Source organism: Aquarana catesbeiana, linkage group LG03, assembly GCF_042186555.1.
Source record: "Aquarana catesbeiana isolate 2022-GZ linkage group LG03, ASM4218655v1, whole genome shotgun sequence".
Lineage (NCBI taxonomy): Eukaryota > Metazoa > Chordata > Amphibia > Anura > Ranidae > Aquarana > Aquarana catesbeiana.
This window is the reverse complement of record NC_133326.1, coordinates 706,457,982-706,485,467: the sequence shown is the minus strand read 5'-3', so window position 1 is coordinate 706,485,467 and position 27,486 is coordinate 706,457,982. Positions and strand designations below refer to the sequence as shown.

Genomic DNA, 27,486 nt, shown 5'->3' with positions numbered 1-27,486 from the left:
ATTAGGGTACAGTACATAAAAACACCCGGGCGGCAGCTGGAGAGGAGAGTGTGCAGCCGCGCCGCCCGGGTGGAGAACAGAACACTACACAGCAGGCAGCAGGAGTGAGAGACACAGAGAGGAGGAGAATGTGTCAGCACGGACCGCTCCCCCCCCCTCCCCCCGCGCGCGACATCACTCACTGCACGGCTGGTCTCTCTCCACACAGAGACCAGCCGCTCTGCCTCCCTTCTCATCTCCGGCTTGAGCAGTTAATACAGCGGAGCCTTTCTTCTTAGAACACCGGCAGAGAGGCGCCGCTGGACACAAACAAGAGGAGGAGGAGGGAGGGGAGCACTCTGGCGCTTCAGCGCCCCCACCTCTCTGGCGCTCGGGTGCACTGCACCCCGTGCACCCCGTCTAGGACCGGCCCTGTGGAGAGAGATTAGAACATGTCAGTTTTTATTGCTGTCTGTGTCCCCGTTAGAGAGATCTGTCCTCACTATTTGTCTGGTTTACCATTATTAGTGAAAGTAGAAGAAGAAGTAATATTGGGGATAGCTACCAATGGGGACACTAGTTCTGGTAATCTGAGGGACCCCAAGGAATTCCCTTAATTTGCTGGGATTTACTCTCACTTCCTGCCCCATAGCCAAAACAGGAAGTGAAGGCAAATTTCCACAATGGGACACAGATGGCGAAAAAAAAAATATGACAGGGATTATAACCCTCCCTTGCTCTATCAAAATTTGAAAAGAAAGTTTTGCCTATAGTTCTACTTTAAGGTTTTCACTAATCGTTGGGCCTAAAATTTTAGTTTTTCTATGTGTCTAAAAAAATGGAAAAATGGCTTTGGCAGAAAAGGGGTTAATTAAAAGGAGAGAAAAACAGTGCAGGAAAAACTTTTACATGGTAAAAAAAATGTTATGAAATTGATATAAGCAACAATAAAATAAGGTTTGAAGAGAAAAATAGTTAAATGGGATTTGCCTGGTCTTTGGCTTCGTACAGAGTTTAGTTGTTTGCACAGTAAGTTCAGTCTGATATGGCAGTCACTGACCCCCAGAATGTGACTTGCACTATCCTTGGTGGTTTTGATGTCAAACGAAAGCTCAGAGCAGCTAAGGTAACAGTTTTATTTTAAAATTACGAATTTCCAGATACCAAATACTGTGTATATTTTTCTAAGACAATCTAAAGGGTCTTATTAGCCTTCTGGACCTTGTAATGTAGATATGTTTGGTGTGTGACTGGCATCTCCTTATTAGTGTACTCACTTTTTAGCAAGGTATCACAATTACATTAGAAGTTATGGAATATAAATAAGGCTGCATTCACACTACAGCATTTTGAATTGCGGGCAGGTTTTCCGTGGATCTGCCCACGATTTGACAGTGCCGAGTAGGGATGAGCTTCGTGTTCGAGTCGAACCCATGTTCGACTCGAACATCGGCTGTTCGATCGTTCGCCGAATTGCGAACGTTATGGGCCGTTCGCGCTAAATTCGTGTGGCGCGTCACGGCCCATAATTCACTGCGGCATCGCAGTGCATTGCTGGCTGATGATTGGCCAAGCATGCACTATGACCCGCATGCTTGGCCAATCACAGCGCTGTCAGTAGAGAGAGCTGTAATTGGCCAAAGCCAGGGTGGCTTTGGCCAATTATGGCTCAGGGGATTTAGTACACACCCCACACTATATAAGGCCGCCTGCACGGCGGCCCTGTGTAGTGTGTGTTCCGGTGTGCTGAGAGATAGAGAGAGAGAGAGACAGTGTCATTTGATTTGAGTTAGATAGATTAGGCAGAACAGTCAGTCAGTTAGCTGCACTTACAGTGTATTGTGTATATATATGCATCCCAGGTGTTGCATATATATATATACACTGTATTCAGTTTAGCTAGATCCGTTCCTGTTATCTTCTATCTAGACTATTTACATTTAATGCAGTGCGTCCTGCTCACAGTGTTCAGCTAGATCCGTTCCTGCTATTTACATTTAGTGCAGTGCGTCCTGCTCACAGTGTTCAGCTAGATCCGTTCCTGTTATCTTCTAGACTATTTACATTTAGTGCAGTGCGTCCTGCTCACAGTGTTCAGCTAGATCCGTTCCTGCAATTTACATTTAGTGCAGTGCGTCCTGCTCACAGTGTTCAGCTAGATCCGTTCCTGCTATTTACATTTAGTGCAGTGCGTCCTGCTCACAGTGTTCAGCTAGATCCGTTCCTGCTATTTACATTTAGTGCAGTGCGTCCTGCTCACAGTGTTCAGCTAGATCCGTTCCTGCTATTTACATTTAGTGCAGTGCGTCCTGCGCACAGTGTTCAGCTAGAGCCGTTCCTGCTATTTACATTTAGTGCAGTGCGTCCTGCTCACAGTGTTCAGCTAGATCCGTTCCTGTTATCTTCTAGACTATTTACATTTAGTGCAGTGCGTCCTGCTCACAGTGTTCAGCTAGATCCGTTCCTGTTATCTTCCTACTGACAGGCAGGCTTGTCTGGTTACAGTATATAAAGCTACCTGAAGAAAATTACAGGTGTTCTATTTGATCCTATTAGTACCACGGTCAGGCAGCTAGACTATTTACATTTAGTACAGTGCGTCCTGCTCACAGTGTACAGCTAGATCCGTTCCTGTTATCTTCCTACTGACAGGCAGGCTTGTCTGGTTACAGTATATAAAGCTACCTGAAGAAAATTACAGGTGTTCTATTTGATCCTATTAGTACCACGGTCAGGCAGCTAGACTATTTACATTTAGTACAGTGCGTCCTGCTCACAGTGTACAGCTAGATCCGTTCCTGTTATCTTCCTACTGACAGGCAGGCTTGTCTGGTTACAGTATATAAAGCTACCTGAAGAAAATTACAGGTGTTCTATTTGATCCTATTAGTACCACGGTCAGGCAGCTAGACTATTTACATTTAGTACAGTGCGTCCTGCTCACAGTGTTCAGCTAGATCCGTTCCTGTTATCTTCCTACTGACAGGCAGGCTTGTCTGGTTACAGTATATAAAGCTACTTGAAGAAAATTACAGGTGTTCTATCCCAGCTTAGTGCAGCTACAGGCCATTAGTATGTCTGGAAGGCCAAGAAGGAGAGGCAGACAGTCACAAGCCAATAAGAGAGGGCAAGCAGGCTCTGTGTCTAGTGCTGGTCGTGGAGACGGTGCATCCTCATCAGCACGTGGCCATGGGACACGCTTGGCCTTTTTTTCGGCAGCTGGCCATGTTGAGCCGCAACATGCGGAAGACTTGGTCGAGTGGATGACCAAGCCGTCCTCATCCTCCTCATCCTCTCTCACCCATGCCCAGGGTGCTTTGTCTGGCAAAGCAGCGGCCTCTTCCCTCAGCTCAATGTCATCAGTGACTCCTTCCCTAGCTCCACCATGTCCTCATGAGGATTCCCTCGAACTGTTTGACCACAGTGTTGGGTACATGCTCCAGGAGGATGCCCAGCGTTTGGAAGGCTCTGATGACGATACTGAGCTCGATGAAGGCAGTAACATGAGCGCGGACAGAGGGGGTGCCCAAGAAGGACAGCAATCTGGCAGTCATGCTCCCCCTGCTGCAGCATACTGCCAGGTTTGCTCCAGTGATGAGGAGGGAGGGGATGATGAGGTCACTGACTCAACGTGGGTGCCTGATAGGAGAGAGGAGGAGGAGGAGGAGGAGGAGGAGGAGGCGGCAGCACATCACCAACGAGGCAGGATGCCCTCCAGGGGCCAGCCTAAGGGCAGCACATTGACTGCATCACACCCCAAAGCTCCACATGTGCAGGGCGCTGCAGTCTCTGCGCGTTATTCAAAAAGTTCTTTGGTGTGGGCCTTTTTTGAGACGAGTGCATCAGATCGCACCGCTGCTATTTGCAACATATGTCTCAAGCGTATCTCGCGTGGCCAAAATATCTCCCGCTTGGGTACCACATGCTTGACCAGACATATGTTGACCTGCCATGCAGTTCGTTGGCAAGCGTATCTAAAAGACCCACACCAAAGAACAAAGAGGATCTCTCCTTGCTCCTCATCAGCTGAGATTTCCAACCCCACTAGACCTTCAGTCCTCTCTGAGACCTGCAGTGAGAGGAATGAAGGTGTAGAATTAGGTGTGTCACAACCAAGTACTTGTGGGCAATCTGCTTTTGGTACACCGACGTCAGATTGTACCAGGCAAATTTCCCTGCCCCAGCTGCTGCACCGCCGAAAGAAGTTTGCTCCCAGCCATCCACATGCCCAGCGGTTGAATGCTAGCTTGGCAAAATTGCTAGCACTTCAACTGCTGCCTTTTCAGTTGGTAGACTCTGCCCCCTTCCGTGAGTTTGTGGAATGTGCGGTTCCTCAGTGGCAGGTACCCAAACGCCACTTTTTCTCACGGAAGGCGATTCCGGCTCTCTACCGGCATGTGGAAGGCAATGTCCATGCCTCGCTGGACAGGGCGGTCAGCGGTAAGGTGCATATTACCGCTGACTCATGGTCCAGCAGGCATGGACAGGGACGTTACCTAAGTTTCACGGCGCATTGGGTGACTCTGCTGGCAGCTGGGAAGGATGCAGGACAAGGTGCAGTAGTGTTGGAGGTTGTTCCGCCACCACGCCTCCAAAATGCTGATTGTGACACACCTCTCTCCTCCACCCCCTCCTCTTCTTCTTCCTCCATGGCCTCTTCCTCGGAACCAGCGGTGCTCCGTAGGCGTTCAAGGGGCTACGCAAGTACGCAGGCCAAAAGATGCCATGCGGTGCTTGAGCTGGTGTGCTTGGGGGACAGGAGCCACACTGGGGCAGAGGTTCTGTCAGCTCTGCAGGGGCAGGTTCAGAGGTGGTTGACGCCACGCCAACTTAAGGCAGGAATGGTGGTTTGCGACAATGGCACCAACCTCCTCTCTGCCCTCCGACAGGGACAAATGACCCATGTGCCCTGTTTGGCTCACGTCCTTAACTTGGTGGTGCAGCGGTTCTTGGGCAGGTACCCGGGCTTACAGGATGTCCTGAGGCAGGCCAGGAAAGTCTGTGTGCATTTCCGCCGGTCATATAATGCCAGTGCTCGGCTGACGGACCTCCAAAAGGAGTTTAACCTGCCCAAGAACCGCCTAATCTGTGACATGCCCACCAGGTGGAACTCAACGTTGGCCATGCTGCAGCGGCTGCACACGCAGCAGAGGGCCATCAATGAGTACCTGTGCGACTATGGCACCAGGACAGGGTCAGGGGAGCTTGGTTTTTTTTCCCCACGCCAGTGGGCCATGATCAGGGATGCATGCACTGTCCTGTCACCATTCGAGGAGGCCACGAGGATGGTGAGCAGTGACAGTGCATGCATCAGTGACACTGTCCCCCTTGTCCACCTGTTGGAGCACACGCTGCGTGGAATAATGGACAGGGCACTTGAGGCAGAACAGAGGCAGGAAGAGGAGGACTTCCTTAGCTCTCAAGGCCCCCTTTATCCAGACAGTGTTCCTGCGTGCCCGCCGATCACACAGGAAGAGGAGGAGGAGGAAGAGGAGGAGGAGGAAGATTGTGTCAGTATGGAGGTGGAGCCTGGCACTCAGCATCAGCAGCAGTCTTTAAGGGATCAGTCCCAAGAAACACATGGACTTGTACGTGGCTGGGAGGAGGTGGCTGCGGACCATGTCGTTCTTAGTGACCCAGAGGACTCCGGACCGAATGCCTCAGCAAACCTACGCTGCATGGCCTCCCTGATCCTGCAAAGCCTGCGTAAGGATCCTCGTATTCGTGGTATCAAGGAGAAGGACCAATACTGGCTGGCAACCCTCCTTGATCCACGTTACAAGGGTAAGGTTGCGGACCTTATCTTGCCATCGCAGAGGGAGCAGAGGATGAAACATCTTCGGGAGGCCTTGCAGAAAGGTCTGTGCAACGCGTTCCCAGAGACTGGGAGGTTACAAACTCCTGTTTCTGGACAACGTGTTGCTGAGGCTTCGGTCAGTCAAAGAAGGAGCGGTGGAGAAGGTGGCCGTCTGACCGATGCGTTCAGACAATTTTTTGGTCCGCAGCCCCAAGGTATGATCGGTTCCAGCAACCATCGCCAGCGTCTGTTTTACATGGTGCAGGAATACCTAGGGGCAAGATCAGACTTGGACACCTTTCCCACCGAAAATCCTCTGGGTTACTGGGTCTTGAGGATGGATCACTGGCCAGAGCTTGCACAGTATGCAATTGAGCTACTGGCCTGTCCTGCATCCAGCGTTCTTTCGGAACGCACATTCAGTGCTGCTGGAGGCGTGGTAACCGATCACAGGGTGCGTCTGTCCACCGACTCGGTCGATCGGCTGACCTTCATAAAAATGAATGAGTCTTGGATCACCACCAGCTACCAAGCACCTGATGCTGATGTAACCGAATAATTTTTTTTGAAATCTCAGATCCCTTCAAAGACTGCCTATGCTGATGCTGAGTGACTATCCCTGAGTAATTATCCTCTTCCTCCTCAATCATCACGCTGATAGCTTGTAAGAACATTTTTGGTTCTGGGCGCCACCACCAGTGCCTAAGGCACAATTTTTCAGCCCCTGTTTAACAGGGGCGTGTAATTACAATTTTTGATGTAATACTTTGCAGCAGGGCTCGTTCCTGCATTCCAACTAGAGTGTCTGTGAGGGGTTGCAGTGTTGTGGCACCAGCACCAGTGCCTAAGGCCCAATTTTTCTGCCCCTGTCTAACAGGGGCGTGTAATTACAATTTTTGAAGCAATAATTTGCAGCAGGGCTCGTTCCTGCGTTCCAACTAGAGTGTCTGTGAGGGGTTGCAGTGTTGTGGCACCAGCACCAGTGCCTAAGGCCTAATTTTTCAGCTCCTGTTCAACAGGGGCATGTAATTACAATTCTTGATCTAATATTTCACAGCAGGGCCCTGTGAGGGCTTACAGTGTTGTGGCCACAGCAACACCTAAGGCCCAAATTTCTGCTGAGTATATAGGGCAGGACCCTACTTTCAAACATCTAACTTACAAACGACTCCTACTTGTAAACGGAAGGAGACAACAGGAAGTGAGATGAAATCTACCCCTAGGAAGGGAAATTCTCTCCTGTAAGAGTTAATATGGGAAAACAAGTTCTCCTTTCCACTGATGCTTTCCAATCCTTGTTCCACAAAAAACCCCAAATTTTCAAAAAACATTTTTCATTGGGACAAAAAAGTGAGGTGAAATCTTCTGAAGAGGAGGAAAGACAGCAAAACAAATGTCACAGGGGTGATAACCCTTCCCTATGTTTTCCAAAAAGCTTAGAAAAGATTTTTTGGCTGGAGCTAAACACGTTAAAAATGTTCAAAATTACAAACAGATTCTACTTAACAACAAACCTACAGTCCCTGTCTTGTTTGCACCGCCTGTATACTGCTGTTCAGAGTATATAGGGCCTGGTGGCCCCACACCTTTCCTTATTTTAATTTGGGTGCGGGGTTCCCCTTAATATCCATACAAGACCCAAAGGGACTGGTAATGGACTGGGGGGTACCCATGCCGTTTGTCTCACTGATTTTCATCCATATTGCCATGACCCGACATGACATTAAACCCGCAAGCAGTTTTAAATGAGATTTTTTCCTTTAAAAATGACATTTGGTGCAGGGACTGTTCTAAACATGGGAAACACGCGTCACTTTACAGGCATACTATAGACACCCCCCAGGTACGATATTTAAAGGAATATTTCACTTTTTTTTTTTTACTTTAAGCATCATTAAAATCACTGCTCCCGAAAAAACGGCCGTTTTTAAAAGTTTTTTTTGCATTGATACATGTCCCCTGGGGTAGGACCCGGGTCCCCAAACCCTTTTTAGGACAATACCATGCAAATTAGCCTTTAAAATGAGCACTTTTGATTTCGAACGTTCGAGTCCCATAGACGTCAATGGGGTTCTAACGTTCGTGCGAACTTTCGGTCCGTTCGCGGGTTCTGGTGCGAACCGAACCGGGGGGTGTTCGGCTCATCCCTAGTGCCGAGACGTGAATGACAAAATTTGGGACTCGCATTTGAGATGCCATTCATTTGACCCGCATCGCGGGACGCATGTCACCCAAAAATAGTTCCTGAACTATTTTTGGGTGACATGCGTCCTGCGATGCGGGTTGCTGCAATTGCAGCACGTTTTATTGCGTGACATTCGCAGCAGACCCGAACCACGATTTGAGGTGTCGTTCAAATGAATGTCATCTCCAATGCGAGTCCCGTGTTTTGTCATTCACACGTGGGCGCTGTCAAATCGCGGGCAGATCCACGGCAAATCTGCCTGTGATTCAAAATGCTGTAGTGTGAATGAAGCCTTATGCCGCGTACACACGACCGGACTTTACGGCATACTTGGTTCAGCGGACTGGAGTCCGCCGGACAATCTGATCGTATGTAGGCTCCCGCAGACTTTTTTTTCCCCAAAAGTCAGACGGACCTAGAAATTAAACATGTTTAAAATCTTTACTTCGTAACTCCGCCGAACTCAGTTCCTGACGGAAAACCTATTCATCTGTATGCTGGTCCGACGGACCAGATACGACACAAGGGCAGGATACCGCATCTCGCACTTGCTGCAATAGGAAAAACAAATGTTCCTATTGCGGAGAGCGCGGGGCATACCAGGCCCTTAGGCTCTTTACCAAGATCGGTGGAGCGGTGTGTCAGGCTGACACACCGCTCCACCGATTGCCGCGATGCACGCCCCTGCGGGTGCGCGGCGGCATGTTATCCTGCTGGATGTCATGACGCCCAGTCAGGATAACTGAACCACTTCCCGGACGTCAATCCGCTATAGGCCGTGCGGGAAGTGGTTAATATAAACACAAATATTTAACTTTGCCAAATCTAAAAGCAGCTTATGTCTAAAGGTCAACAGATAGACATGAGATGGCATTCTGCATCCTGGCTTTTTTTATCCGGATCAAGTCACAATCTCATATCTCTTGTAACCCCATGACTCCAACAGACCATTACGTTTGAGAAAATAGTCCATTGAGGGACCCTGGAACAATCTATCCCACTGCTTGATTCCTTCCCTCTATTTTCACATAGCACTATAGGCCCTCTTGCCCTGGTCACTATTATAAATACCAGCTTGGGATGAGCTGACGGTTTGGTCCAAACCTAGGTTTAGACTGAACTTTGGCTGTTTGGGCCCAAACATTATCCTGTTTGGCCCCCTATTCAGGGGGAGCCATGCATCATTGTCAGAAACCATGAAATCAGACCGAGACAGAAGTACAGTTAAATCACACTTGTTTAATAATAAAAGCAAATAGAACAAACGTAGTCAAAACACAGCCAGTGTTCAGGAACCGGAGCGGATAGTCAGACAAGCTAAACATCAGGGAGCCGGAGATGAGCGTAGAAAAAACGCAAGCAGGATCTGCAGACAGAAGGGATGTCAGCCAAGCAAGTCTTTTAACAGGAATGCAGGAGATTGTTTCTGTGATGTTGACTAAGGCGAAGGCAGAGATCCTCTGGGCTGGACGGCTTAAGTAGGCAGGACTGACGAGCAGGACATCATCAACAGCTGAGTAACTGTGGAGAGATAGGAGCTGGCAATTAGCCGACAGCTGAGCGGCCAGCTCAGAGAAGGAAGGGCTGAGCCCAGCCCTGACAGTATTCCCTCCTCAATGCCCCCTCCCCCTGGAGGACCACCAGGCTTGAGGGGAAAACATCTATGGAAATCACGGAGGAGGACATGGGCATGTATGTCCGAGGATGAGACCCAAGAGCGTTCCTCCGGACCGTACCCTTTCCAATGCACCAGGTACTGTATGTGCCCATGGAACCTACGGAAGTCAACAATGGACTGTACTTCATACTCCTCATGGTTCTCAACCTGTACAGGGTGAGAACGTGGCACCGAGGTGGTAAAGCGGTTGCAGACCAAAGGTTTTAATAAGGAGAGATGACATACATTTGAGATACGCATATTAGAAGGAAGGTCTAATGCTTAAGCCACTGGGTTAATCCTGCGAAGAATACGGAAAGGCCCAATAAACTGAGGTGCAAACTTTAGAGAGAGAACACGAAATCAGAGGTTGCAAGATGACAGCCAGACCCTGTCCAAAACCTGGTAGGAAGGCGCAGGCAGGCGTCTGCGGTCAGCATGGAGTCTATACCTATCATTAGTATGTCGCAAAGCCTCCTGGACTTGTGCCCGAGTGGAGGACTTCCTACAATATATACTTTTTCTGAAGATCATGTTTTGATAACATTGTATAAATATAAATATTGTTATTGTGATTTCTCTTTTTTCTGTGCACTTTTAACAGAACCTCTAGCTCCTGAAGAAGCGTTCTTTGCAACGTGAAACATGTTGAGCAGTTAGAGAGCACTCCACCTTGGACCACCAGACCTGCAGCTCCTTTCAAATTACAGTTCCACATTCCTACCATACCATTTGTTTGGGGAAGTTTTCTTTTTCCTATGGAATGAATGTTTGGATTGTATACAATTAGATACAAGACATATTATGGGAGTATGTAGAATAGGATTCATATGGTGTACCTAATAATAAGGTTCTATATACAGCTAGTAATTGTTTTTAATCTTTTATGTCCATTTTCTGTTTTTTGTACTTTGTTAATAAAATTTAAAAACCGTATCTATCCTCTTGTAGTTTAAATACGTTTGTACCCTTAAAGTCCCACTCTTTTAGTCTATATATGGTTAAAAATGGACACAACCTCAGGCCCTAAGAGACCCTAATCACCCTTGAGCAACTATATGGCTACCAACGATCTGTACGCTGTGTGGAGGTGTTGTCATGCTGACGAACGAGACTACACATATCTATCTCCGCGTTACAACACCCACTCACGAATAGTTCTTTTTGTAACAGATAAATGGTTATTCAAAAAGTATCAGCCTCCACCATCCACACTGTCACTTGGTCAGACCACAGCCCTATCAGCATTACCCTATCTAGCAAACCTTCCCATCCTAACACATACCTATGGTGAGCCAATAACTTCCTTCTACAAGACCCCATGCACACCTCTATGCTCCTCAAAAACCTGGAAGATTTTCTTTCCCTTAATGCTGATTCTGTGACAGACCCAGCAACAGTGTGGAATGCACACAAGGCAGTAATCAGAGGTACCTTTATCCAATTAGGATCCCGAGCAAAGAAAAAGAGAAAAAGGACGCAGCGCTTAGACGAACTGATGGCTGATCTAGCAGTCTCAGAATCCCTCAACAAAACAAATCCTTCCTTGGCTCTCCAAAATAAAATTTTCTCCCTACGCCAGGAACTCGGATCCCTATTACTAGCGTCATTCGAAAAATCCCAAAGGAAGCTTAAAGCTAATGTATTCCACGGGCAATAAAGCGGGGAAAGTTATGGCCTCAAAAATTAAAGGGCAACGCCTTAAATCTAAAAATCACTTCCTCTATCACCTGACTACCAATGAAAAAATCCTCAAACCCCAAGCTATCGCTGACACGTTTAGCCTGTACTACAGTAGTCCATACAACATCCAAGATGACCATAATACCCATCAACCCTCCCAAGAGGACATCCAAACTTTCCTCAATCATATCAAACTCCCATCCCTATCCCAGCAACAACTCTCTATTCTCAGTGAACCATTCACTATACAAGAAATCCTACAAGTTATCCACAAATCACCAAACTCCAAATCACCTGACCCAGATGGATTTACTGGCGAGTACTACAAAAAAATTCCAGCACCTTCTAGCGCCACTCTTATGTAAAGTTTATAATAACGTTGCCTCCTCTTCCTCTTTCCCCTCCGAAATGCTGAGTGCACTTGTAGTGACGATACCTAAACCAGGCAAAGACCCTGCAACACCAAAAAACTTCTGACCAATATCCCTACTTAACATTGATTTGAAAATCTATGCAAAACGCATAGCAGAATGATTGATAGATATCCTCCCAACCCTAATCCACCCAGACCAATCAGGATTCACTAAGGGGCGACAAACCTCTGATGCAACACGTCGCATAATCAATATCATCCACTACGCTGAGTCCTCTGGAACGCCTTCTCTGCTCCTATCTTTGGATGCAGAGAAGGTGTTCGACAGAGTCCACTGGAACTACCTAGCCTCATTTCTCACTAAATTCGGTTTCAATGGCCAAATTCTCAAAGCAATCATGGCCCTATATACAACACCATCAGCACGCGTATACACGCCCAATATCCTCTCCTCTCCCTTCCAAATAACTAATGAAACTAGACAAGGGTGCCCCCTGTCACCCCTAATCTTCAACTTACTAATGGAACCCTTAGTGGAACATATTAGAATGAACACCCCCCATTTCCCAGGGTCCCCATTAACACACACGACCACAAGATCAGCCTAATTGCTGATGATGTATTTTTAATGTTAACCAATCTCATGACATCACTACCCGCAGTACAAGAAACGCTTTCCTGGTTCAGCAAAGTCTCTTACTCTAAGGTCAATGAGATGAAATCTTCTATCCTTAACCTAGAAATAGACGCAACTTCCAGCAACCTCCTCCAAAACCTTTACCCCTACGTATGGGTGGACAATAATATACCCTATCTAGGAATTCAGCTGACCAAATCCACTAAAGCTCTATTCCAAACAAACTATATTCCATATCGTACCAAGTTACAGCAAGACCTTACTAACTTAGCGAAATTTGAATTTTCATGGATAGGAAGACTAGCAGCATTCAAAGTGCTTCATTTACCCCAGCTTCTCTATTTATTCAGAACCCTAACAATCCCACTCCCAACTACCTACTTTAAGTCGCTTCAATCTATACTCACCAAATTTATATGGCAAGGTAAAAAATTTTGCTGCGCCCACGCAAAGCTCATCAAACATCGCTCAGTAGGAGGAGCAGGTTATATTGATTTTACTGACTACTACCTAGACTCTTTACTAACACAACTTAAGGAATGGCTCCTACCTTCCCCTACCACAATCTGGGGAGCCATAGAAGCATCCTATGTACCAGGTCACTCCCTCTACCCCTGGCTCACTAGCACAGTGCTGAGAGCTAGAATACCTACGTATATTCCTCCTACCATGAAAGCCTCAATTAAAGCTTGGACTATACTAATCCAATCAGCCCACTCTCACCCCCATTCCACCACCCTAAAGATCCCAATCTCAGTGCTCCACCACCTTATGGATTCAATAGCCTTCACAGCATGGCAATCAAAAGGGATAAATTACAATAATGACCTCTTCAGCAATGACAACATCAAACCCTTTCCTAAAATCCAACATGAATTTCATCTCCCAAACTCGAACCTCTACAAATACATTCATACAAAACATAGCATATCAACATTCCCTCTATGGCCATACAAAATCCCCTTATCAGCTTGGATATATTACACCACCAGTACACTACATACTAAAGGAATCTCGATCTTCTATAACATTCTACAGCAAAATCGCACCTTTACTAAAACCGCTCCCCTACTCAAATGGGAAGACGACCTAAAATGCACTTATACCGACATACAATGGACTACAGCCTGTAACGCCACATTTAAAGTCACCAGTTAAAGACACTGTGACCACAAAGGCGACCGCCTACATACCTTCTGGGGATGCCCTAAACTGACGGCATTCTGGACATCCACAATCAAACTCATATCCCAAGTCGCTCAACTCAGCATCACTCCCTCTCCTGCCCTAGCACTTCTATCTCTGGAAATCAAAACCCTCTCTTACCACATACAACACATAATGACCCATATCCTCCTAGCAGCCAAACTTACTATCACAAAACGATGGAAAAATCCAGACCCTCCCACCATACGAGATGTGATAGAATTAACCCAGCTACACTACGCCCATGAACAAATCACTGCAATTCACTCAGACAAACTAAAACAATTCACTCACAAGTAGCAACTGTGAACTAAATGGAAAGCGTTAAACCTATGACTCATTTACACCACATTATTGAACTCCATGTTACTACAATTGCTGATACTGTCCTGTTCTCCCTCCTTTCCTCCCAGTATCTTGTCCGTTGAAAGAATCAATAGGGGTTGGGGGAGTGGTCTCCGCTGCTAGACACAGTGTGTTCCCAATATGAGGTGCTTGCAATAGGAGACGACAACCTACACCTCTTTCTAAACAAGTAATTGAATGCACCTATCGAGCTTCAACATACATGCAACTCTGATTTTGACATCTGTATTCAATTGCTGTATACCTTTTTCTCAGTTTTGTTATGTGACAGATACTGTTTCCTCTGTTATTTCTGTGAAAATCAATACAAAAACTATTGAAACAAAAAGTGAGTACACCCCTAATTGAAAATGTCCAAATTGGACCCAATTAGCCATTTTCCCTCCCCGGTGTTGTGATTAGTGTTACAAGGTCTCAGGTGTGAATGGGGAGCAGGTGTGTTAAATTTGACGTTATCGCTCTCACTCTCTCATACTGGTCACTGGAAGTTCAACATGGCACCTCATGGCAAAGAACTCTGAGGATGTGAAAAAAAGAATCGTTGCTCTACATAAAGATGGCCTAGGCTATAGGAAGATTGCCAAGACCCTGAAACTGAGCTGCAGCATTGTAGCCAAAACCATACAGCAGTTTAACAGGACAGGTTCCATTTAGAACAGGCCTCAACATGGTCGACCAAAGAAGTTGAGTGCACGTGCACAGCGTCACTTGCAGAGGTTTCTTTGGAAAATAGATGTTTGAGTGCTGCCAGCATTGCTGCAGAAGTTGAAGGGGTGGGGGGTCAGCCTGTCAGTGCTCAGACCATACTCCGCATACTGCATCAAATTGGTCTGCATTGCTGTCGTCCCAGAAGGAAGCCTCTTCTAAAGATGATGCACAAGAAAGCCCACAAACAGTTTGCTGAAGACAAGCAGACTAAAGACATGGATTACTGGAACCATGTCCTGTGGTCTGATGAGACCAAGATAACCTTATTTGGTTCAAATGCTGTCAAGCATGTTTGGCGGCAATCAGGTGAGGAGTACAAGTGTGTGTTGCCTACAGTCAGGCATGGTGGTGGGAGTGTCATGGTCTGGGGTTGCGTGAGTGCTGTTGGCACTGGGGAGCTACAGTTCATTGAGGGAACCATGCATGCCAACATGTACTGTGACATACTAAAGCCAAGCATGATCCCCTCCTTTCGGAGACCGGGCCACAAGGCCGTATTCCAACATGATAACGACCCCACACACACCTCCAAGACTGCCTTGCTAAAGAAGCTAAGGGTAAAGGTGATGGACTGGCCAAGAATGTCTCCAGAACCTAAACCCTATTGAGCATCTGTGGGGCATCCTCAAACGGAAGGCGGAGGAACGCAAGGTCTCTAACATCCACCAGCATGGGTGTCTGCAGCAGGGAGCAAGGGGGGTCAAGTGCCCCCCCCCTGGAATCAGCAAGGTGTCCGCACAAGACAAGTGGGTGTCCGTGAGCTGAGCGGTCCGCCGCAGACTTTTTTCTGAGTCTGCTGACTGCTGCTGCTCTCTGACATGATCTGACTCAGACTCACTCGCTCGGCCACTCATCTCCGCCTCCAGTCCCTACCCTACTGTGTAGAGAGAGTTGAGAAGATGTAGATCCAGCCGGCGCCGCCCACAAGTGGAGTGGTAAAACTCAGGTTATCCCTTGCCCCACCTTATGTCCCCCTCAAAATTAGGCTGCTTGGCCGGGCAGGATCATTGTCTGTAAAAACATCAATCATGTGGGCACAGCACAGATCCCTCCCTCCACCCCGCAGCTTAACTATTGGGCACTCTCTGCTATGTAATGGCGCCTTCTGTGAGGAGAAAGGCAGTGATTGGGCAGGAATAAGGGAAGGGGGTGTGGCCAGCCTTCAAGGATCAGCAGCGGCCACGTCTCCTGCCTCTGGATGATGGAAACGCAGTCATTTTGAAACTGGGCAGCATCAGGAGAGTAAGTGAAGGTGTACGGGAGAAGCAGAATGTACACATGTAGAGGAAATGGGAAGTGGCCGTGGACTGGCAATAGAAGAAGAACAAGGAGGGGGTCCGGTGAGCTGGAGATGACTTCTTAGGCACATCTAGTGTTTACACAGATTCTAAATGGAGTGACAGTGTATGCATTTCCAGACTCTGCAACTCTTATCTATCCACTTGTTATCTCAGCTCACTTAAGCTTTGCATAAGGTCAGCCACTGTTTGCTCCAGGACACAGGGATTCCCTTAACCAGCCAGGTTTCTAGGTTATGAGCGTGATTCTCCATGGATTTTTACAGTACAATGGCTCCAATACTCATACAGTATAGATGTTTTCATCAATACCAAATATGGGCACCCACAACATATATATATGAAAAAAATCTACATTCTCTAGGCTATGTATATGGGCATGGTATGCCTGAGTAACTTCCAATACAAAGTGAAGATGAATTATCTCTAATATAACACCTATATATTTCCAGTGCAAATTAGAAATACTTAATCAGACAATGGCAGCTTGATCCTTCTATGAAGCTTTTGCATCAGGTTTCTCAAACATTTGCATGCCTGCACTTTTTGTGATAATGACTAAGCCCCCCCCATTCATTACATCATTGAAAAGTGGCGGAGCATGAGTGACCTTAAAATGCTGCCCCCCCTAAAAAAAGTTCTGCAGACGTCCATGTCCACCAGCTCTGTGATGTCGTCACGGAGGAGTCCAGTGGCAACTTGTGAAGCTCTGGTTAACTCCATGCCCAAGAAGGTTAAGGCAGTGCTGGAAAATAATGGCGGCCATACAAAATATTGACACTTTGGGTCAAATTTGGACATTTTAATTCAGGGGTGTACTCACTTTTGTTGCCAGTGGTTTAGACATTAATGGCTGTTTGTTGAGTTATTTTGAGGGGACAGCAAATTTACATTGTTATACAAGCTGTACACTCACTACTTTACATTGTAGCAAAGTGTCATTTCTTCAGCGTTGTCACATGAAAAGATATAACAAAATATTTTAAAAATGTGAGGGGGTTTACTCACTTTTGTGAGATACTGTACATCAGTACGTAGACTATGCCACCAGAATTGTTGGGACATGGCCCAAAAGAGTTGATTCCTCCCAAGGTGGCCAGCAGCCTTGGGAGAATAGTAAGTGTGGAGCACGGCAGTATGGAGACTCTCTGGGACAAAGCAGCGGTCACAAGGTTTCTCAGGAGGAGCATGAACCTGAGCAGCAAGACTTTTGTCACCCAAAGAAGTGAGACTGGTACGAGCCATAGCCAGAATACGATCAGGAGGAATCACAGGAACCGAAACCGACTCCATCTTGGATGTGGAGGAAAATTGTTGTGACAAAGCGTCAGCCCTTCCATTCTTAGTACTGGGTAAGAATGAGACAATGTAATCGAAACTAGACAAGAAAAGAGCCCATTGCTCCTCTGGGAGAGAGGCATTTAGCCTCAGACAAGAATGTGAGAGTTTTATGGTCAATAAGAATGAGAACCGGCACAGTGGTACCTTCGAGGAGATGTCTCCATACTTTCAGGGCTAAAATGATCGCTAACAGCTCTCTGTCACCAATCTCGTAATTGCACTCCGCAGGTGACAATTTCTTGGAAAAGTAACCACAAGGATGCATAGCGCTCTCAGAGGTATGATGTTGAGACAGAAGGGCGCCAACTCCAGTCTCCGAAACATCAATCTCAAGGATAAAAGGTAACATAGGGTCAGGATGTGTCAACACAGGAGCAGAAACAAAGGCAGCCTTGAGACTCTCAAAGACCTTAAGGGACTCTGGAGACCAACTCTGTGGGTTACCGCCCTTTCTGGTCATATCAGTCAGGGGCTTGACCAGGGACTAGAAGCTACAAATAAACTTCCAACAATAGCTGACAAAGCCAAGAAAACGCTGCAGAAGACATAAACCCATGGGTTGGACTGCTGAAAGTTTCTCTGGGTAGGACTGTAGGACTCCTGAAAGTTTCTATGGGTCCATCGAAAAACCAGCAGTGGAAATTACATAACCCAGGAATTTAACCTGTTCATGATGGAATTTGTACTTCTCCCATTTACAATAGAGATTATTCTCACTTAGGTTTCTTAAGCACACGACAGACATCTGTGTGGTGGCTCTCCAGGGACTTGGAAAATATGAAGATATCGTCGCGATAAACCACCACACATAACTGCAACAAATCTCGGAGGACATCGTTAATAAATTGCTGGAAAACTGCCCGGGTGTTACAAAGGTCAAAAGGCATTACGAGGTACTCATAATGACCTGTTCTGGTAATAAACGTAGTTTTCCACTCGTCGCCCTCCTTAATCCTCACAAGATTGTATGCCCCTCTCAAATCAAGCTTTGTGAAAACCGTTGCTCCCTTGAGGCGGTCAAATAACTCCGTAATCAACAGAATCGGATAGGCATTCTTAATATCGTGAAATGATTGAGACCCCTATAATCAATACAAGGTCTCAGTTCACCATTTTTCTTCACAAAGAAGAAACCAGCACCAGCAGGAGATGAGGATTTGCGGATGAAACCTCGAGAAAGTGCATCTGCAACATACTCCTCCATGGCCTTATTCTCTAAGACCGACAAAGGGTAAACCCGGCCACGAGGGGGTATTGCACCAGGTTGAAGGTCAATTTCGCAATCATACGACCGGTGTGGAGGAAAACTAGCGGCTTAACCTCTGTCAAAGACATCGCTAAAATCACAGTACTACTTTGGCAGGGAGGAGAGAGAAGTGCACAGGACCTTGGCTACCTTCTGGAAGCATGTCTTACTGCATTGTGGCAACCAGGAGAGAACCTCAGCATGGAGCCAATCAAAAGAGGGGTTGTGCCTCTGTAACCAAGGATAACCAATAACCAGCGTAAACTTAGGTGAGGAAATAACTTGGAATTGGATTATCTCATGGTGAAGAGCCCCTACAGCCATAGACAATGGAAAAGTCTCATGAGTCACACGGGCAGGCTGTAGAGGTCTCCCATCAAGAGCCTCAATGGCAAGTGGAGTGTCATGCAGCTGCAGCGGAATCGAGTGCTTCGATACAAAGGTAGCATCAATGAACAGGCCTGAAGCCCCAGAGTCGATTAGAGCCTGTATCTTGATGGACGACTCAGCCCAAGAAAGGGTAACCAAAACCAGGGGCTTATCCTTCTGGATAACTGGGGATGAAACAACACCACCTAAGGTCTTTCCATGACAGAACCTCAAGGTTCGGGCGTTCCCTGGACGTGTAGGACAAGACTTCAAAAAGTGACCTGCCTGGCCACAATAAAGGCACAATCTCTCCTTCCTCCTAAGGGTTCTCTCATCCGCAGAGAAACACATGAAGCCCGAGTGCGTGGGTTTATCTTCAAAGACTGACTCGGTACAAGGAGGCATGGAAGGTGAGGGAGGCAAAGCTTGGAGACAAATATACAGGAGGCTTTCGCAAGCGCTCCTTAAAAGAGAGTCTTTCTCTGAGTCTGGAGTCAATGAGGATGGCAAACGTGATCAACTTCTCCAGCCCACTGGGTATATCTCGCGCTGCTATCTCATTCTTGATGGTATCTGAGAGACCATGAGAAAAAGCAGCCACAAGGACCTCATTGTTCTAAGCAACCTCTGCTACCAGAGTACGCAATTCAATGGCTTAATCGGCAACAGTTCTCATACTCTGTTTGATGGACATGAGGCACTTGGCAGCAGAAGCAGAGCGTGCAGGAACATAAAATACCCTTTTAAAAGGAAGCCACAAACTCAGGGTAACTCAAGACAACAGGTTTTTGTGTCTCCCATAGAGGGTTTGCCCAGGCCAAGGCTCTCTCAGAAAGCAAAGATATCACAAAACCTACTTTGCTTCTGTCTGTGGGAAACACCTGGGGAAGTATCTCAAAGTAAATCTCAACCTGGTGGAGAAACCCTCTGCATTGAACTGGATTGCCCCCAAATCGCTGGGGAAGCAGAGCGGAACCAGACATACCTCTTATAGGAGGTAATACTCGAGGTGGGTGCCTGCATAGAGACTGGAGCAGCAGCAGGGAGAGCCTGCAACACAGGTTGTACCAGAGCAGCCACAGTGGGAGATTCCAGGTGAGCCGTGCAACTCAGGAGCATTTGTAACGCCATGGCAAACTGATCTACGCGGTGATCCTGCTCATCCAATCTAGAAAAGATATTACCAACAAGTGGATTGACTGCATATTCTGAATTCATGGCCTTCGTCTACTATCAGAAACCATGAATCAGAGACAGCAGTACAGTTAAATCTCACTTGTTTAATAATAATAAAAAAAAGGTAAACAGAGTAAACGTAGTCAAAACATAGCCAAAGTTCAGGAACCGCAACAGATAGTCAGACAAGCCAAAACGTCAGGGTGCCAGAGATGAGCAAAGTTGAACAGCAAGCAGGATCTGGAGCCAGAAGGAATGTCAGCCAAGCAAGTCTTTAACAGGAATGCAGGAGAGCGTCTCTAGAGATGTGACCAAGGCGAAGGCAGAGATCATCTTGGCTGGACAGTTTAAGTAGGCAGGACTGACAAGCAGGATATCATCAACAGGTGAGTCACTGTGGAGAGATAGGAGCTGGCAATTAGCTGACAGCTGAGTGGCCACCTCAGAGAAGGAAGGCCTGAGCCCAGCCCTGAGAACATCTCTGTGCATTACTGCGCATTTAACACAGTATATTTCTGTGTTACGTGTCGTTTAACGCAGTATATTTCAGTGCATTACTGCACGTTTAATGAAGTATATTGCAGTGTGTCAGTGTAGTTTTACTGCAGTATATTATAGTGTGTCAATGGACTGTGTCTGTGTAGTGAGTACGCCACCAAACGCCACTTTCTATTGGTTAAAGTGCATCCAAGTACATATTTCCACATCTTTTTTACATTTTGTTAATAAGCACCCCCCATCATGTCTGGGAGGCCAACAAGGAGAGGCAGACGTTCCCATAGCACTGAGGGGGCCAGCAGCATATGTGTCCACAGGCAGCAAAAGTGGACGTGGTCAGTCCTCAGGCAGGGCATCATTTCCTCTGTTTAGTGATATTGCCCGTGCTATTCAGTCAGAGCATGCAGAGAAGGTGGTGGACTGGCTTACTAAACCATCCTCATCCTCCTCATCCTCCATCACCTAAGCAGAGACTAGTGCACAGTCCACTGCAGCTGCCAGAGCAGCTTATTCTGCCTCCTTGTCCAAAGCTATTCCAGCCATAGCCCCAGCATCAGGCATGGAGGAGTAAGCTGAGTTAATTGAACACAGCGTCAGCCACTTGCTCCTTGATGATGCACAGCCATTACTCAATTCAGATGTTGGTTCTGAGGTTGAGGAAGGCAGGAACATGAGCCTACATAGAAGGGAGAACACTGGTACACAAATTGGCAGTCATGTTCACCCTGCCACAGTGTATTGCTAAGTTGCCTCCAGTGGTAATGAGGATGGAGGAAATGATGATGTTGATGATGATGAGGTCACTGACAAAACTTGGGTACCAGATAGAGCAGAGGGTGAAAGTGAGGTTGAGGCCCAACTCCAACGATGCAGCCATCATGGAAGAGTAGAGAGCAGCCACCCTATTCCATCACATTGTGGAACTGTTATCTTCCGGCCCATTTCCCACAGCACAGCTGTCTGGGCCTTTTTTAGTACATGTACAGCCGATCGCACTGTTGCAATTTTCAAACTTTGTCTCAAACACATCAAGCGTGGCAAAAACACCAACCATTTGTGTACCACATGCTTGACAAGGCATTTAATCTTCTACCACTCAGCCCGTTGGCAAGAGCTCCTGAAAGCCACACTAAAGGGGTGCAAACTTGTTCCTCTTTCTTACTCGCCTCAGTCTGTCCGTGCTATACCTCATGACCTCTCAGCAGCCTCCACTGACAGGGATGATGGTATAGCACAGGGTGTCCCAGGTCCTTGCAGCACATCTGCCAGTAGCACACCACCATCTGTAGACTATAGCTGGCAGATTTCTGTGCCGCATCTACTGCAGCAAAAAACAAATACAGTCACTGCCACCCACACGCCCAGCATCTAAATGAAAGCTTGTCAAAACTGCTGCCTTTACAACTTCTTCCTTTCCATCCAGTGGATTCTACTCCCTTCCGTGAATTTGGAGAATGTGCTGTACCACAATGGCAGGTTCCCAGTTCCTATTTCTTTTCATGTAAGGCCATTCCAGCTCTGTACCATCACGTGGAAGGCAATGTTGTGGCATCATTGGGCAAGGCAGTTAGCCGCAAAGTCCACATTACTGCTGACACGTGGTCCAGCAAGTATGGTCAGGAACAATATATTTCATTCACAGCACACAGGGTAACTCTGCTTGCAACTCAGAAGTATGCAGGACAGGGCTCAGTGCTGTAGCTTGTTGTGCCCCCACGCTTCCATGCAGCGAGATTTGTCAGCTCTACCCCCTCTTCCTCCTCCTCCTCCTCCATGGCCTCCTCTGCTGAATTGTCCTATGAACCAAAAGTACCCCCTAAACGTTCAAGGGGCTATTCAATGAGTCAGTCTAAAAGGTGCCATGCAGTGCTTCAGCTTGTGTGTCTAGGGGTCAGGAACCACACTGGAGCAGAGATTCTTGCAGCTCTGCAGGGGCAGGCCCAGAGGTGGCTCACACCATGCCAGCTGGAGCCAGGAATGGTGGTGTGCAATAATGGCACAAATATCCTGTCCGCCCTTAGACAGAAAAAATGTACACATGTACTATGCCTGGCACATGTCCTCAATTTGGTGGTGCAGCATTTCTTAAATAGGTACCCAGGGTTGGAAGATTTGCTAAAGCAGGCCAGAAGAGTCTGTAGCCATTTCAGGCAGTCATATAGTCCCAGTTCTCGGTTGGCTGAAATTCAGTGGGAATTTCTATCTGCCCATAAACAGCCCGATTTCTGACATGCCCACCAGGTGGAACTCTACTTTGGCAATGCTACAGTGGCTGCCGATGCAGCAGAGGGCTGTCACTGAGTACCCATGTGAGTATGGCATGACGACAGGCTCAGGCCGGCTCAACTTTTTTTCCCCACGCCAATGGCTGCTGATAAAGGATGCATGCACTGTACTGTCACCATTTGAGGAGGCCACAAATGTGGTGAGTCATGACAATGCATGCATCAGTGACACAATTCCTGGTGTGTTCCGGCTGAAGCAAACTCTGCATGGCATTATGGATAGGTCACTCGAAGCAGAGGAGTGGGAGGAAGAGGAGGACTTCCTTTCCTCTCAAGACCCACTTTACTTTGTTCCTATGCCACAGAACACACAAGAGGAGAGGGAGGAGGATTCTGGCAGTTTTGGATGCATTGAAGCAGAGGAAGACATACGTCAAACCTTAAGAGATGGTTTTCCATCTCGAGAACCCTTGGAAGTTGTATGTGGGATAAGGCAGTTCCAGATACCATAATCCTTAGTGACCCCAAGGAGTCTGCTTCTCAAGCCTCCACAAACTTGCGGTGCATGGACTCCCTCATGTTTAAAAGCCTGCGAAAGGACACAAGAATACGTGGTATCAAGGAGAAGGATCACTATTGGTTGGCAACCCTCCTTGACCACCATTACAAGGGGAAACTCTCAGAACTCATCTGCACAGAGGCTGCAGAAGATGAAATCTCTTGATACATGTCTCCCAGGGAAGTGCCCTGACCCCCATAACCATTGTATGTCCATTTACTTGCATATAAGTTTTCAAAATGGGCACTTTTGATTTTTACAGTTCGGGTCCCATAAACTTCAATGGGGATCATTATTCGGTTCCGAACTTTGCGATATTCTGGTGCGAACCGAACAGGGGGTCGTTCGGCCCATCCCTAAGCAAAAATTTACAGAGGAAGAAAAAATTACACAGTTAAAATTGTAAGCAAATGACGTTCATTGTCAACTTCTAAAAAAGTACACAGATCCCTCCAGAGGTCCCCCATAATACATAGCAGATCCTTGGAGAGGTCTGTGTGTTTTTTTTTTTTTAAACAAACAAAGCTGTCAATGACAGCTGCCAAAGTCATTTGCCGACAAATTTAAAACATTTTTCCCCTTGTAAATGTCAGCACTGCTGCAGCACTTTCTGTACATCACAGATATGCCCCTTCATAGGCAGAATTAGAACACCCACCAGGCATGTCATTTAAAGGAATTGGACTTTTTTTATGTTTCTCTTTAAGCATTTAAAAATCATTACTCCTGTTCAAATGGAATTTTTTAAACATTTTTTGCATTGTACATGTTCCCCAGGCAGGGGTGTATCTGCCACAAGGCAAACAAGGCGTTTGCTTTGTGGTGCATTTTCAGGGGGAAGCCCCCCCGGCGGCCCTACTATAGCTGAATGACAGCTATAGCTCAGTCGTCCAGTCGGGGTGGTCGTCTATTGACGCACTTCCAGAACCGAGCGCCTGCTGAGGCTCGCACCTGGCGCGATCTGTGATCAGCTCTGTTCTACGGACAAAGCTGATCACAGATTGGGATAAAGAGCTAATCACAGAGGCTCTTTACTACGTTCAATCACAGCTGATCATGATCTAAAAAAACCTGCCAGTTATCTGCATTCCTTTCCTCACGCTGTCACAGTGCAAGGAGAGGAGAGCCGGGAACGGGCAAGTATAAAAAGGGACATCTGCACTGATAAGTAGGGCACTGTGTGTATAATCAGTGTGCTGATTATCAGTGCAGCTCCAACACCACCCATCAGTGCTGCCAATCAGTGGTGCCAATCAGTGGTGCCAATCAGTTCATATCAGTGCTGGCCATCAGAGCTGCCAATCAGTGCTGCCAATCGGTGCCTCCTCATCCATGCCACCTATAAGTGCCCATCAGTGCCTCCAATTGGTGCCCATGAGTGCCACCTATCAGTGCTCTTCAGTGCCGCCTATCAGTGTCATTCACTGCAGCATATTATTGCCCATCAGCGCCTCCAATTATTGCCCATTAGTGCTGCCTACCAGTGCCCATCAGTGCCACCTATCAGTGCCCACAAGTGACGCCTTTCAGTGCCCATCAGTGTCACCTATCAGTGTCTATCAGTGCCACATATTAGTACAGCTTCATCAGTGCATCCTCATCAGTGTCACCTATCAGTGTCTATCAGTGCCACATATTAGTACAGCTTCATCAGTGCATCCTCATCAGTACCCACCAGTGCAGTACCTCCTATGTCCCGCTGACCCCATCCTCTGCTCCATTGACCACATATGTGGCACTAGGAGGAATCATGTCTCAGGGTCTGATGAGGAAGCCACAGCTGTTCACTGTGAATGGCTGCAGCTTCCTCATCAGACCCTGAGACAAAAATGATATAACGTAGCTGGGGTGGAACAAATTTAGATGGAATGCCCAATTTTAGTCTTGCCTAGGGAGGCACAAAACCAAAATACACCACTGTCCACAGGGCAGTGCCCACATCCTTGAATTTTTTCAACGTGCCCCTTGCATGTTAGCCCAGAAAACGATCATTTTTAAAATGACAGATTTGTCTCCCGCTGATTTTATTGGGTTTGGGTTTGGCATACAAACTAAATGCTCTCCTGATTGCACAGGGTGAGGTTTTGTTTTGCTTTTCTTTGGTGCATACAGTACCCCCAATGGCAGTGTCTGGCTTCCTATGCATCTTTTTTAACAATAGTTTGTATATTTGCCCCTCAAAAATAATGCATTGAATACCAAGATACACCACCATACACTTTTGGAGAAAAGTTTGTATTTTCTGAATTTTGAGGACATTTCAACATACTGGGCATAAATCTTATCCAGGTATATTCTTGTCCCTGACAATTACATAATCTTACAAACTTTGAGTGAAAAATACAATATACTAAAATGTAAATTGAATTCTATGATGAGCTACTTACCAGTGACATCTGAGTTCCTTCCGCACTCTGCAAAGTTTGTGTTGGATAATACAAAAGAAAATACAATTTAGTTTTCAGTTCAAGACAAACTTTTTTTTGTTAATTTTGTTTACAGTTTGTACACTCCTATCTATCTATCTAGACTCTTTAGCCAATTGTGCTCTTCCAAACTTATGACAACAATTTGAGGACAGCTCTTTTCTCTTCCAGCATGATTGCACTAAGCCAGATCCATAGAGTGTCCTGTACAGAGCCCTGACCTCAACCCTACTGAATGCCTTTTGGATGAGTTGGAACCCTGATAATGAGCCAGCTCTTTTCATCCAACATCAATACCTGACCTCACAAATGCACCACACCACTGCTAAGAGGTCCAGATACAACTTTATTGCAAAAAAAAAGCCAGGGGACAATCCAAAAAGTAGCCAACCTGTTTTGGGGGTCAAGGAGACTGTGGAGATCCTCTGGTCTGCTGATCTGCCCCGATACCAGATTTGTTAGCTCAACATGAATGCTTTAAGACAGCAATACCAATAAGATAATGCTATTTTTCCATTGCCGTTTAAGGGGGTTCTGATGCCAGGAGGTGGGGCAGGCTTTATGATCATGTTACCCCTGTGATTCACTATTGCTGTGGTTAAATGATTGGAAAGCTCTAAATCACAAGTAGCGATCTGGAGCTTTCCATTAGGCACCTGGGAACTGTGCTGTTCACTGATTAGCTATCCCAGCAACTTCTATGCTTTTTCTTACAAGAAGGGTTTATATGTCAGAGAATTGCCTGGAGGAGAGTGCAGCTCTCCTAAAAGTGGAAATACTCCGAATGCTGCAGCTGAGTTCTGAAAATGTTAGTTATTTCTGGGTTTTGGTCTTCCTTGGTGACTGACTTAGCGCTAGCATGCAGCAAGGAAAGATAGATCAAGGATAAAACTACTCATCTGTAAACTGTTCAGGGTCTGTGTATACTGAATAGCTGGTCAGCCAGGCAAACAGCATATTCAAAAGAAAGGTCATTAATGACTCTTGCTCCAGGTTTCCTCTGGGTGGTGTAGACAGTGGGTGGGAGAAGGTTTAGTTAAGGTGAGAGAGTCGGGACACAAACCCTACATCAGAAAATGCTGTGCTCCTGACATTTAAATATTAATGAAAAGTAGCACATTTGTTATGAATAAAAAGAAAATGTAACAAACAACTTAATGAGAGGATTCTGCAGTTTGATAATCCCATCTACAACAGTGAGATCAGATCACCATGAGCTAAAGGTGTAGGTAAAATATTACATAACGAATGTCAATATTGTCACCCTAATGTGGCTTACCTCTTCCAAAATCCAGTGTAAAGACCTGAATACTGACATTCATAAGAACAAGACTCACTTTGGGAGTAATCCTCAATATCACTTCTTCAGAGGTAAATGAATGTCCAAGTGGAGTAACCCAGGGTTCTAGCAACATATGTTTATATATATCCTCCTCTGTAAAGCAAAAATAGATATAGATAGCTTACATCTGAGCATGACTGCCAAGTGTAAAAAGACAAAGGGGCTGATTTACAAAGCATTTGCGCCATGACTTGCGGTGCACGCCGATGCGCAAATAACATTTTCGTATTTATAAAGCATTTGCGCCGGTAACACAGCGCGATCCCCCATTTAATATTCTCTTCCCTGCGCACGGGAAGAGGTGATCTGTACGCCACTATAGACCTGGTGCACGGCATCTTTAACTTCAAATTTAAACAAGCTGGAAGTGCCAATAATATGGGGGTGATATGGGGAAGTATGGTACTAACTGCCC

At 46.5% G+C, this 27,486-nt stretch overlaps 1 protein-coding gene across 1 annotated transcript in view; it reads right to left on the bottom strand.

The window, feature by feature from the left end:
• LOC141133616 (proteinase-activated receptor 1-like) overlaps nt 1–27,165 on the bottom strand; it is a 67,571-nt gene extending 40,406 nt beyond the window's left edge. The window contains exon 1 of the mRNA XM_073623093.1: nt 27,009–27,165. Coding sequence (XP_073479194.1) covers nt 27,009–27,144 — 136 coding nt within the window. The 5' untranslated portion in view covers nt 27,145–27,165. The remainder of the gene's footprint in view (nt 1–27,008) is intronic.
• Nucleotides 27,166–27,486: the final 321 nt, after the last annotated feature.